Raw genomic sequence first — 14,036 nt, 5'->3', positions numbered from 1 at the left:
GTCATTCTACAGAAACGTCGACTTTTGGTATGGCAAGATGTCTTAAAATTGATTTATTTTTCTAACATTTAAACTTACACCACATTATTAGATTACCCTTTGACTTTATGAATACGCATAAATTACAGCTTAATGAATTTTAAAAAAAAATGTACATTTATTTAAAGACCGCATGTACCATTTTTTTTTTTTTTTTTTTTTTTTTTTGTCACTGGTGTTACCTTACTTCTTTGGCAATATTAAAGGTTTTTTATGAAATATTATTTCAATTTTTTTTTCAGCACATGTCTACAGACAGAGTTAGTGAAAAATAATAATACCGCAGCAAATAAGGAGATTGTTTTATTTATTTTAATCAGGTTTGTTAAAAGTGTGCTTGAATGAGGTTAGTACCATCTATTTGCTATAACAATGAAAATATTTGAAAACCAGTTAAAATCAAGTAATGATGCAATCCTTTAAATCTTAACTTTTGAGTGTAGCAGAATAAAATGGATGGAACATTATTACTATGTCACATGTGACATTGCATTTAATGTGACAGAAAAAAAGACAGTAACACTAGTGATACAATAAAGTTTATCTATAAATGGAAGTCCCTGGTGTTACTGGTGTTAACCCATAAGAAAGGTGACACCAGTGACAGTAACACCAGTGACAATTTTCATGAAATATTAATTTTACAAAATGGCTGCTGCAAGATAACAAACCACATGTTGTCAATCATGGTATACTAACTAAATTAAGTAGTTTAATCCATTTGTATTCTAGTTTTTTTTTTTTTTTTACAATTACCTAACAGTAAAGTAGGTCATACCAGTGACTTCAACTAAAAGCTTCATATGAAATCATGAGATAAATGAGAAGATTTCTGCTAACTGAAAAGAGACAGTGGATCTACCATGGGCTTTTCTTAGATATTCAGGAAATTGGAAGAAGGAAGTCAAGTGATGTCATCAGTGTGATTTTTATTTCAAAATAAGAGATTTTTGTTTAACGGTAACACCAGTGACACAACTCCAGGGGACCACTACTTTCATTATAAATTTTATATTTATTCTGCATTTTTTTATATATATCATTTACATAATATATTTGATAATTATGTATACATTATTGTATTTTAAATGGTGTAAAAATCTGTTATTGACCTCAAAATAAAGCATTTTCCCTCTGTACATGGCTTTGGGGACGAACACTTCTGTGGTGCTTGAAATTCTATATAATTAATAAAAATCAAAGATTGCCACATTGATGGCTCAAGAGGGTGTAATTGTTCAAATAACATATTGTTTTATTTTAAAATGTAAAGAAATTGTAACCCTAAAGTGTTTTTTAAGTGTAATATTTCTGTAAAGGTTAGGGATAGAAAAATGGACATTTTCATAGAATGACCCTGCTAATAAACTGGATGTAGGTAAGTTCTTATTGATTAAGTTTTAATTCAAGTTCTTAATTCAAGTTTACTTTTCACGATGTTTACTTTTAGTGGAATTTTTTTTTTCTTTTGTTACTTTAAATAGATTATCCTCCTGAAGTTCTGTTTGCTTCCGTGTGTTAATAAATTTCATTTTATTTTGTATCAAAAATGTTGTTGTGTGTTGTTCCTCCTTTCCCCACAATGTTCTTTATTGCTCCTTCCTATCCCTAGACTGGGAATGAACGTAATATATGTGATAACAGGAATCAATGAATCAGATTTAGTAAAAAATTGTATCAAACATAAAATAATACATAAAGAGTACAAAATCCATTTAATACTGGCAAACAATCATTGCATGTGAGTGCGAAGAAGTCAGAAATGACAAAGGTGTGAAAGAAATGACAGAGAACACTCAAAAAAATGAACTAAGGTTGTGCACTTTACATAATATATTTATATTTAGTTTACTTATAATAATTGTGTTTGTTGACTTGAAATGTTTTTTTTCTATTAAGGTCCATATTATGTCTCAACTTAACAGTACAAAATCCTAGCGTGTTGTCTAAATACAAACCATTTATGTTAAGTAAAAAATACTTACATCCAGCGGGTGGCAGTATAGTGCGACGCCAACTGCCATTTTGCCCTAACTTAGGCCACATTTACACATAGCCGGGTATTTAGAGAAACGAATATTTCTCACCCTCCGTTTTCAAAAATAACATCATGCACACAACATCGTTTTCAAAAAAGTTGTCGTTTACATCAACCCGCATAAATACGCCGTCGAGCAACATCATAACTATGCCAAACCTATGGGCAGCAGTGTAGGGAGAAGGACAAAACCATGCAAGCCAATCAGAATCCTCAAAATCGACAACAACGAATAGCACGACTCGAGCGACTTCCAGTTCAGTTCAAAGACATGGCGCGAGGTTCGTTTGTGTGGACAGACAGCAAAGCAAATGCAAACAGGCCAAAAACGTTTGCACAAAAGTAAAAATGAGTACCATCCATGATCAAATAGTAGTCAAACAAACTCTAAACATAGGGCGCTCACATGACGTAAGCATTTTCTGGTGCATAATGTGACGTTTGAGAACCTAAAACCCCGTTTCTCCCAGTTGACACGGCAACACATAACCGGCGTTTTCAGAAATCTCCACTTTGGCCGGAGTTTTTAGAAATAATCGTTTTCTGGGATAAAAACGGCGTTTTCGTGTAAATGACAGGCCAAAACGCAGGGAAATATCTGCGTTTTCCCATCGTGTAAACGGGGCCTTAATTTGATTGTGTTCAATCTGCTTAATATGTAAAATTTAAGGTTACTTAATCCGTTTGTGTTGGATTACATGAATGATTTGTGTTGCATTAACTGAAACTGGGCAGTGCTTGTTAGTTCCCAGCATGCTTTGCATATGGTTGAATTAAGAGAGAATAAATGTTAAAATTAAGTGTTATTTTATGGGGTTTTTTTTGAGAAAATGAGAAAAGGGGAAGACTTGATAGTGTGTAATTGTGTGTAATGTTCAATTACATTGGAATGATTAGAACCATTTAAATTACAGTGGGTTACCATTGTGGAGACGTGTGGAGCATTTTGTTTGGCTGTGGACTGATTCAGTTACTTTTAACTGCTTTGGTTGAAGGAGTATGTAAATCTTAGCATTTAAAATGCTAATCTGTGCTACTGCTAGCAAATAGCTAGCTGTAGTGTAGTCTATCAATTTGATTCTGTGTCACTAAAATAAATGAAATATTAATGAATGATGAAAATAACAGTCACATAAGTTGGATGCAAATTAAGTAAATTAGTTGGTCCAAAACATTGCAAATTAGTTGGGCTGACAAATGTTGACATTAAATTAAGCTGTGTCCAACTATAGTAAATAAGTTGAATCAACCTTAATAAATTAAGTTGACCCAACGTAAGAACATTAAATTGGAATAACAGAATTGCATAATGCTGAAATAAAGCAAGTTAATCATGTGGAAATCATTTCCATGATTTTTTTATGTTCATTCAAAAGAGTTATTTTTTTGAGTGAAGATTCTTAAAGTGAACATTCCATTGTCACCTTTACTTTTTCTATTACATTTGTTTCCTAAGGAGATCGAGTTAAAAAATAAAGTATATATTTATAAATATATGGGTAACACTTTAGAATACTCTATTTTACTTACTACATAACTAATAAGGAATGATTGAAGAACTAATAGGTAATTCTTCATTAACCACTTCTTCACTACTGTTAACTACTAAGGAAGATGTGTTAACTAATCAGTATGTAATAGAATTTTATGATTGTGTTAAGTAACAGTTAGTTAATCAATAACTAATGAATTATGTCATATCTCCTGAAGAACTACTATTAATTACTAATTAAGGTTCAAGAAAAATAACTAAGAATTAACTAATGAACAGTCATACAAAACTACATTGAGTTGTGACCTTCCTTATTTACTAATGTTATTAATAGAAGAAAATACAATTTTAACAAATGCATATAAATGTTAAAGAGGTTTTGTATGTGGTTTTGTGAGAGTGTTCTGTAAGAAATAAACTTCAGAAAGGAACCCCACTCAAGTGCCTTGCCTTAACTAACCTCAGATTAGTTTTTATATTGTACAGTACTGTGTGTGTCTATATTGCTCAGCATAGAATGCCATTGAGTAAATTCATGTATCTGAGGCAACAACTGAGGGAAACTGAACATGTAGGGAACTTATTAGTAATTAATAAATAGTTGTTAGATAATTCTTCAGGAATTACTTAGAACCTGAAACAGGATTCTAAAGTGAAAATTAGTAATTAATAAAGAATTACCACATACTTCCCACTCAAATCGAACTTACTGTTAAAAAAAAAACACTATTAACGTAATCATCTTAACCTTTGTAAAATACATGACAATGACTCGTTTAGGGTACATGATATCTTCCTTTATTTCAGATAAGGACATTTCTTAATACAGCTTATTTTGTTTTTGTCACGGTTAATCGATCTGTGTGTTCATTTTGCGTATCTGAAAACTCTTGGAACTCAGATAAAAACTATTCCAAGTGTAATCACCCGGTCTCTGTTCTCCACTTATCTTTCTTATTAGTGCTGAATGACTAAAACTGTCTAAAAAACGAAAAAATATTGTTCAGTACTTTTTACTTTTTAACCTCCTGAGACCCTGCACAGAAAGAAAGAAATTAAATGATGTGATATCAGGAATTAATGAATCAGTGAACGATGAGCAGTTCACGCCAACAATTACAAACATAATTTGTTCATGTAACTTCAACATCATGGAATTAAGTCATTAATCATTCAGTTAAGTTTAATTGTACAGTATCACATTGATTAATCAATCATTAAGTCATTCATCCATCCATTAAGATTTCCTTTATTTTAGTGACATATAATCAAATTAATAGACTGTAGCTAACTATTTACTAGCAATAGCACATATTAGCATCTCAAATAATAAAATGTACATGTTCCTTCAGCCAAAGCAGCTGAATAACTTAATCAGTCCACAGGCTAAAATGCTCCACTCTTCTCCACAATGGTAATCCACTGTAATTTAAATGGTTCTAATAATTCCAATGTAATTGAACATTAAACACAATTACACATATCAAGTCTCATTTTCTCAAAAAAACATAAAATAACACTTAATTTTTACATTTATTCTCTCTTAATTCAACCATGTGCAAAGCATGTTGGGATCTATCAAGCACCGCCCCATTTCAGTTCACGAGTTCATGAAATCTAATAGTATTATGCGTATTTGGCTTGCTGTCCAGGGGAGGGCTCCGAGCTCGGAATTTTGCCCAAACCCAGAGTACTCCCCCTATACTGGGGTAGACCCAGCCGAGTGCGTGATGGGGTGGTGGAGGGATGCTGAGAAACTTGTCGTGAGACAGAAAGTGAGGAAAAGCTTTATTTATACTGGCTTCCTCTTGAGTTGATTGGTTGATTACCTGAACGTGCTCCTCACGAACTTTGTTACATAAAACTTCATTTAATGCAACACAAATCATTCATGTAATCCAACACAAACGGTTTAAGTAAACTTAAAATTTACACATATTTAAGCAGATTGAAAACAATCAAATTAATTTAGGACAAAATGTATAGCAATTGTGTTGCTTAAAGGGATACTCCACTTTTTTTGGAAATAGGCTCATTTTACAACTCCCCCAGAGTTAAACAGTTGAGTTTTACCGTTTTCGAATCCATTCAGGCAGATCGGCTCTGGGGGGGTCCCACTTTTAGCAAAGCTTAGCATAATGAATTGAACCGGACAAGACCATTAGCATCTCTCTCAAAAAAATTAACAAAGAGTTTCGATATTTTTCCTGTTTAAAACTTGACTCTTCTGTAGTTACATCGTGTACTAAGACCGACGGAAAATGAAAAGTTGCAATTTTCTAGGCTGATATGGCTAGGAACTATACTCTCATTCCTGCGTAATAATCAAGAAACTTTGCTGCAGTATCATGGGTGAAGCAGGCGTAATGATTTGACGCAGCACCTGATAATAGTCCCCAGCTCAGTAGCCTATTATCAGGCGGCATGTGCTGCGTCATATCATTACGCCTGCTTCACCCATGATCCCCAGACCCGGAGATCGGCTGAATGGATTCGAAAACGGTAAAACTCAACTGTTTAACTCTGGGGGAGTTGTAAAATTAGCCTATTTCCAAAAAAAGTGCAGTATCCCTTTAAGCTCATTTTAAAGGTGCTCTAAGTGATGTTGGGTGACGTCACTTCTTGTTGACGTTTAAAGTATTACGCTTGTTCGACTTGAACCGGCGCTGCACAGACCGATCGGTGAATGACATCAAACTACCGCGAAAAACAATTCAAAAGCATAAGGAGCCGTCTGCTCTCTATTCGCTATTGCGGTATTTTGATGTCATTCACCCATCGGTTTGTGCAGCGCCGGTTCAAGTCGAACAAGCCAAACAAAACGGAGGCTAGCTAGACCCTCCCTCCTCCTCATCCACGCACTAACCCCCCTAACCCCACCCCCAAATCCTTCTTGTCGGTTATTGGCTGGAACAGTTTATGTTTCGTGGTGCAGGTGAGCCCAGTTTGTTTTTGTTGCCATTTGTGGAGCCTGTGCCTGTGGTGTCTACAGAGACCGCATTTTTGTACAGTGTGTTCAGGGGACAGGCAGCTAGCGGATAGTGAGGAGATGTTTGCTGTATGTGACAAAAAAAAAATTGGCCTAAAAAACGCGTGACATCACTTAGAGCACCTTTAAGCAATTTGAACAAGCAGCAAAATGGCAGTTGGCGTCGCACTATACTGCCACCCTCTGGATCTAAGCATTTTTTACTTAACATAAATGGTTAGTGTTTAGACAACGCGTTAGGATTTTGTACTGTTAAATTGAGATAATTACGTGGACCTTAATAGAAAAAAGCATTTCAAGTCAACAAACACAATTATTGTAAGTAAACTAAATATAAATGTTATGTAAAATCCACAACCTTCCTTGTTCATTTTTTTTGAGTGTTCATATTTTAACATAAAAAAAAAAAAAAAAAAAAAAAACTAAATAAATGTAATATTGGCTAGCACAACACCATGAAAAAACAGAAATGTTCAAGCAGCAACATAACATAACAGTCTCTTTTAGCCAACAATGTTCCTGTTTCAGTGTTTCAAGATCCTTTTCTGTTATACATTCTGTATAAGAATAACGGGATGCCAATAGAAATAATTTAACAGCTCAAAACAACTTGAAAGAACCAATGGAACCTGAAACAATTTGTCAGAAAACTGAAAGGAAACTTTTAAATCTGCCTGTCACGTTTTGTTCTTTCGTGACAGAGGAGAATAAGGCAGCTTGAATTCTTTTTTTCAAGGACAATTACGATCAAATAATACAGACAATATAAGCAAATGCCATGATATCACCACATTGTCCTGAAAAATATTCTTCTCATTTATGAGAAAACTTTAACTTTTTACTACATTTGCAAATTTCTTCTTCAGTTTATTGTATCTAAATAAAGCTTTCAATTATGTGTTATGTCCTAAGACGTAATACTTGTGTTAGATTCCCCTCCTGAAGTTCTGTTTGCTTCCGTGTGTAAATAAATTTCATTTTATTTTGTATCAACAATGTTGTTGTGTGTTGTTCCTCCTTTCCCCACAATGTTCTATATTGCTCCTTCCCTAGACTGGGAATTAACGTAATATATGAGATAACAGGAATCAATTAATCAGATTTAGTAAATGAAATTTTATCAAACATAAAATAATACATAAATAGTACAAAATGCATTTAATACTGGCAAACAATCATTGCATATGGGAGTGCGAAGAAGTCAAACATTTTTGGAAAGGTGTGAAAGAAATGACAGAGAAGATTCTTGATGTTAACATTCCATTGTCACCTTTATTTTTTCTACTACATTTGTTCCCTAAAGAGATCAAGTTAAAAAAGAAAGACGGCTTATTTCTTTAAATTGGAAAAATATTTGTGCACCAATAGGACGTTGGCTAAAAGAAATTGTAAACAAATATGTCAATGGAAAAGATGACTTATATTTTAAGGGACAAATATACAGTTTTTGATGGAGTTTGGGGGCCTTTCAGATCGTTCTTAAAATGTGGCGGACTTGGAAAAGTGTTCATAAAAGACTAAGAAAAGAGGAGGTATAGAAAATCAATGTTAAATACTGAGAGGCTGTTTTTGTTTTGCTCTTGCTTTCTGTTACATGGAAATGTATATGTTCATGTGTATAGTTAAAAAGTAAAAAAAAATACTGGCAAACACAACATAATGAAAGAACACTTGTGGTGCAGAAATGTTCAGGCAGAAATACACTGACAGTCTCGTTCATTTTTATCTTGAGCAAAATATCAGAAAAGCTTTTAGACCTGACTTGTCATTTCTGTCTCTGTTGGTTGTTGTTCAGAAGAGGATAAGGCAGCGTGGGTTCTCTTTCTCAAGAGAAAGATTAAACCAGCTATAAGCACTATTAATCCTACAGGTAATACAATGTAAACCCAGAGCAAAGGCGATGATGTCAACTCATCTGAACCTGTTTCTTTTCCTTGATCAATTAATCCATTTTCTTTTTCTGCTGATGATTCTGCAACAAAAAAAGTGAAGAAAAACAACATGACCGCACTGTGATAAAGACAACAGATCCGGCTATAATTTATATACAGCAGCATTCAGACTGGAGAATCACTAGTGAACATCAACTTTCTAATCATATATTAATAAACAAGATTCACACACCGTTGATGATCAGCTGTAGAGTCCTAAACTCAGATGTGTGTGAGATGAGGCACACTGTAAAAAAAAAAAATCCCGTAAAAAAACGGTAAATCTCTGGCAGCAAAGTTTCCAGCCGGATTCCGTCAAATTACAGCAAATATCCATTTCACAAAATTACAGGCAAAACCCATAAAAATACAGAATTGATAAATAACAGGCATTCACTGTATAATGACAAAACGGTAAAATTCTGTAAAAAAATACAGACCATTACCTGTCAAATTACACTTTTTTTTTACAGTGCATCTGAACTCTCCTGCATCAGTGTGAGTGAGATTGATGAGTTTGATGGAGAAGTTTCCTCTCTCATACTCATCAGGGAATGTTTCAGCTCTGTTCTTGTAACGAGGGTCCTGTTTCCCTGAATGACGGCCTTTAACTATATCATACACATGCTTGCTGCCATTGTGTCTCCAAAACACATTAATATCTTGAGGTTTCAGATCATGTTCAGTGGAAGAACACGGCAGGAGAACAGAACCACCAATAACAGCCTCTACTGTTTCCTGCAGAGACACTGAAACAACACAAACATTAACTGGAAACACAGTCTACCATTTATGTAGTTTAAGTGTTTGTTTCGTCCTCACCTTTGTTTATCAGCACTGCAAACACACAGATGAAGCTGAAACTGCAGAAACACACACAAATGGATTTACTTAACCTCAACCAGAAGAGCATTTTGCAAGCAACTTTTAAACATTCATAGAAAGCTCACGCACCCAAATTAATGAAAACCAGGTGCAAGACACAAAATAGAAGGCACTAAATCTCATCTCAACACAATCATTGAATGGTTATGCTCTTATTAATCAGAGCATCAATATTTGTAAGATTTATTCTATCTGAACAGTTATTGGGTCATTGGGTAACAGTGATCTGTGAATTTGAGAGCCCGATCTCACGGGAAAACGTACAAATTCTACGAGGTGGCTTATTCGTACAAATTCATACGACCTTTTTTTTTTGCAAAATCGTACATATTTTACGAATTGGCCAATTCGTATGAATTCATACGAATGACCTACCCCTGACCCCGCCCCTAAACCTACCCATCACGTGGGTTTAGACAAATCGTACAAATTCGTACGAGTGAGGTCGTACGAATTAGTACGAATTAGCCAACTTTTTATCATTCGTACGAATTCGTACGAATTGGTCGTGAGATAGCGTTGGAGCTTGACTGTTTGTGAACCAGGCATTTGTGGACACAGTTTTTCATGTAGATTTTGTATAAAGAAAAATATCTTTTTTATTTTGAAGTGAACTGTTATAAGATTCCCCATCACAACTGGGGCAGAATGTCTTCATTTAAAGATGGCATGAAATGGAAGTTGTGATAGTATTTTCTTCCTTATTGTGACGTATATGAGTAAAAAAAAAAAAAAAAAAAAAATGATTTAGTAGGATTTTGTCCATAGGCAGTTGATTGGGTGGTTGTGGTTTGCTATTGGTCGAACTTATGTGAGTGACAGTTTGTTCTGCCCTCACACAAAGAAACATGAATTTTAAAATAATGATGTGCATGGATGATTCATTTATAATAAATACTGTAATATTACGTACAAAAATAAGAACTGTCAATTTTGGTTCCATGGTGAATTTAATCAATACTTATTATAATCCATGTAGTTATTATTTAAATTTAACTTTTCATTCATCATTATCACCTAGGCCAACTAAATGGAAACATTCATAGTCTGTTGCTATTATTGATAATTATTTTCATAAAGAAATATATAAAACATAGACCTATAACCTAACTCATAGTGTGCTTCATATGAATCTCTCTTTGAATGCATTCTGTCAATTGACCATCATTATTCAACTAAACAGTAAAAATCCATCAATTTTCAAATTATTTCCCTTATTAATATTTTGGATGATGATCAGCATGTACATATTTCAAATCTCTAAATTGTTACAGTTTAGCAGTTGATCTTAAGTTGGCTCTTCACCCATATGACCAGTTTGGAAAACCTTAAATGCACTGTAATACTAGGCAAATCAAAAATATATAAACTAAAACTAACTGCACAGGCACTGTTAGAACGGTAGGCTACAAAATGCTAACACTAATGCTAATTGACTAAATTAAAATGTTAGTAGCTATTTACTGCAGATACACCTCTTTATAAACCAAGCCATTAATGTATTCATGATGTTCAATGCGGACACCGGTAAAGGTTTGCTTAAACAAAACAGTCGATGGCCAAAGCAGACAAACCAGACCAAAAGCGAAAGCAAACACCAGCGTGCTGTCTAGAAGGATATGATATAACCTTAAACCTATCGGCTACTACATGCCTTTGTCCAAACAGCGTTTCATTCAGAAATCATCCTACCTGGTGATCATCATAGTGCCCTGTAATTATTCACATAGCCTACACTGTTTTAAAATATATAAGGTATAAATATTTATGAAATTAGGATCAGATGCTACTTTTAAACAGAAAGTAGGCTATCGCAAAACTTCCGTTCATCGTCGTTTAACCAAATGTAAGTGACGTCAACCTGACTTCGACGCACACAGATTAATATCAAATAGTGTTTCACCATCCAGCACGTCCAACACATTAACCATATTGTAGCCTATGTTATATGTCAATTATAAAATGTGGCTAAAACCAGATTAATTGCTTCATTGGTCAACCAGCATAAAAAAAAAATAATAATAATAATAATAATAATTATGTCGACAAGATGACTTGAGTGTGAGAGGAGCTTCGTAGACTCATCCCGAGAAAACAAGAAAGAAAGACAACAATATTGGAAGTCTTCCATGAATTTGCCTTTCAAATTTTTCTTTTCTTTATTAATATTTGCAGATGCAGCTGATAAAAGATAAAACAGCACTCAAGGAAGAAAGAAAATAAATAAAGGCTGACAAGGACTTACATGTAGGCTAGTTTTGTGGTTTTTTGTTTGTTTTGTTTTTTCATATCTATAGACTCAATCCTGAAAGATTTGCCTCATATCCTCTTGCTTTTCATTCTGATGTGCTGTAAGCATCTGAACTTTCTCTGAAAATGAACAAAATACAGTAGTGCACATGTGCACACACAAATAGTTATTATCTCACAGGACAAGTAACGCCCTCATTCTCCAGCTACAGGTGAACTGAAAGAGAGAGAAGCAGAACAAACATACAGCATGGACTAATTTGCATTTCAAATTGTAGACATATAGGCTATAAATAAATAAATAAATGTAGAAATGAATAAATGTAGAAATAAATAAAAGAATAAATAAATAAATATGGAAAAAATAAATATATACATAAATAAGGAAATAAATGTATAAATAATTATTTATTTTCGTTTTTTTTTTTTTTTTTTTTTTTGCTTTTCTATGTATATATATATATATATATATATATATTTTTTTTTTACATTTATTTGTATATTTATTTCTGTATTTATTTATTTTTAATATTGGCAGCTTTGGAATTCCATACACATGATGCAAATGTGTTAAAGGTTAAAGACAAAGACTGCATGTATTTGTGGAGTGTGTTTAGTGTAGTTGTGTTCTTCTGACATCAGTCAGATCTCAACCATGAGCAACATGTTTATCTGTTTATCTTGTGCACACTGTAACTACACAGAAAGAAAGAAAGAAATTAAATTATGTGATATCAGGGTTAATGAATAGGGGAACGGTAAGCAGGTCTAATTTTGACATAAACATGAAAACATACATAAAGAATACAAAATAAATGTAATACTGGCTAACACAACATGATGAAAGAACAGGAAAAAAAAATCAGGCAGGAACATATTGGCATATTGTTTCAGAGTTTCGAAGTGTCATTCTGTTAATATACTAATATGTAATTAAAAGCAAAAGCCAAGACATCACCACAGTGCCTGTTTGTTTGTTTTATATATATATATATATATATATATATATATATATATATATACAGTATAGCTTAAGCTTTCACGGTTGCAAATTAAAAATCTCAAATAAGATCCTTCGATATAGCTCCTCTGCAGGTCATTGTTGCATTCATGATAGTTCAGAGTAGCCTGTCACCATACTTGAATCAGTTCTGAGGTTTTAGTTAAAGTCCCCATGAAATCAGAATTATTATTATTTTTTGGCTATAATCTAGTGTGCTTCAAAACAATGACAAAACAATTATTGTCATGCGAACATTGGGTTACTAGGTGGGGGGTTTACTGTATTTCCAAAAATGTACTCACCTAAACTGCACTCTCCACACTTTACATTAAACATATACTTTTACATTTACAAATACTATATATTTTTATATTAGTTAAAATCTATTCATAAGTAATATTAATGAATAAATCAGCCTTATAAAACCAGATAATCCAGATAAACATTTAAATGCGCTCATAAGTGGATGTACAACAGTGAATAAATGACAGGCTTATTCTCAAACTGAAGGCATGTTTTAGGCTCTAAAAAGTTTATCAAGTCAAGAATACTTCAAATGTCAGAGTGAACGAAGATAAATGTATGTTATGCATTCTGATTTACTTACACTGTTAAAGAGTTGGATTATTATTAAAGGGGTCATATAATGGTACATGCACTTTTACAAGTTGATTGTACTGAAATGTGTGTTGGCAGTGCCTGTACACAACCATCATAAAATGATAAAAATTCATCCAGTGTTTTTTTTTAATCTTCTTATATGTTTCCCCCTGTCTCAAATCAAGCCATTCGACCGTGTGACCGTGTGACACAAAATCGACGCCCCTCCCACGATTATTGATTGACAGCAGCGATTAAAATCAGACCCGCCCTCGCTCGTGAGCGAGCTGTCAATCATCATAGTCTGCGCGGTCAATGGTGATACGCTGGAGCACTGTCTATGAGCAGAATGGCGTCTAAGCGATTGTGGTGTTCTGTTCTTGGGTGTAATAACGAACACAGCAGTCATTTTGATGTTCCTAAATCCGAACCGCTGAAGACGCAGTGGCTGAGTTTGTTTTCGAAGGGAATATTCCCCACGATCAACGTCAATGCTTTCATGTTTGCGCGAATCATTTCACACACCAGACTGCTTTACAAAAGAGGGTCAGTAAAGCTGGTTTTGTTAAGAAGCTGCTCCTGAAAAAAGGATCAGTACCAACTATTCGTGTTCCTGCTGCACCTCCAGAAGAACAAGTGAGTGTAACGTTTTATTGACCTTTATATTAATCTTTATATTAATCTTTGCAAATCGCTTGCACGCTTCACGATGAATGCGGCTAAGGTTTACACTCAGGGTACATTACGGCATGTTTTCTATGTACGACGTTCTCAATATAATTCATAATCCCACGTTTATAATGACCAAC

At 33.9% G+C, this 14,036-nt stretch overlaps 1 protein-coding gene across 2 annotated transcripts; it reads right to left on the bottom strand.

Annotated features, from left to right (window-relative positions):
* Positions 1 to 8,138: 8,138 nt before the first annotated feature.
* LOC311295520 (uncharacterized protein) lies at positions 8,139 to 11,226 on the bottom strand. 2 transcript variants are annotated; one of them, XM_084416960.1, is made up of 5 exons: positions 11,067 to 11,226; positions 9,312 to 9,352; positions 8,936 to 9,238; positions 8,683 to 8,736; positions 8,139 to 8,530 (listed from the first exon to the last, which is right to left on the bottom strand). In XM_084416960.1, the coding sequence occupies exons 1-5, from the start codon at positions 11,078 to 11,080 to the stop codon at positions 8,310 to 8,312; spliced, it is 633 nt and encodes a 210-aa protein (XP_084273086.1). In that variant the 5' UTR covers positions 11,081 to 11,226; the 3' UTR covers positions 8,139 to 8,309. The 2 variants fall into 2 exon arrangements, with proteins under 2 accessions (XP_084273086.1, XP_084273085.1); XM_084416959.1 differs by lacking the exon at positions 11,067 to 11,226 and having other exon boundaries at positions 9,312 to 9,505.
* Between the last annotated feature and the right edge of the window lie 2,810 nt (positions 11,227 to 14,036).

This window comes from Rutilus rutilus (assembly GCF_951802725.1).
Source record: "Rutilus rutilus genome assembly, chromosome: 8".
Classification (NCBI taxonomy): domain Eukaryota; kingdom Metazoa; phylum Chordata; class Actinopteri; order Cypriniformes; family Leuciscidae; genus Rutilus; species Rutilus rutilus.
This window is presented reverse-complemented; position numbering and strand designations above follow the sequence as displayed.

Excerpts from the sequence above, each read along its gene's own strand:
- LOC311295520 (XM_084416959.1), bottom strand. The coding sequence starts at position 9,402 with ATGCTCTTCTGGTTGAGGTTAAGTAAATCCATTTGTGTGTGTTTCTGC. Across the intron at positions 9,239-9,311 it reads TGCAGTGCTGATAAACAAAG|TGTCTCTGCAGGAAACAGTA; the intron begins GTGAGGACGAAA and ends GTGTTGTTTCAG. Across the intron at positions 8,737-8,935 it reads AAAAAAGTGTAATTTGACAG|TGTGCCTCATCTCACACACA; the intron begins GTAATGGTCTGT and ends TTTTTTTTACAG.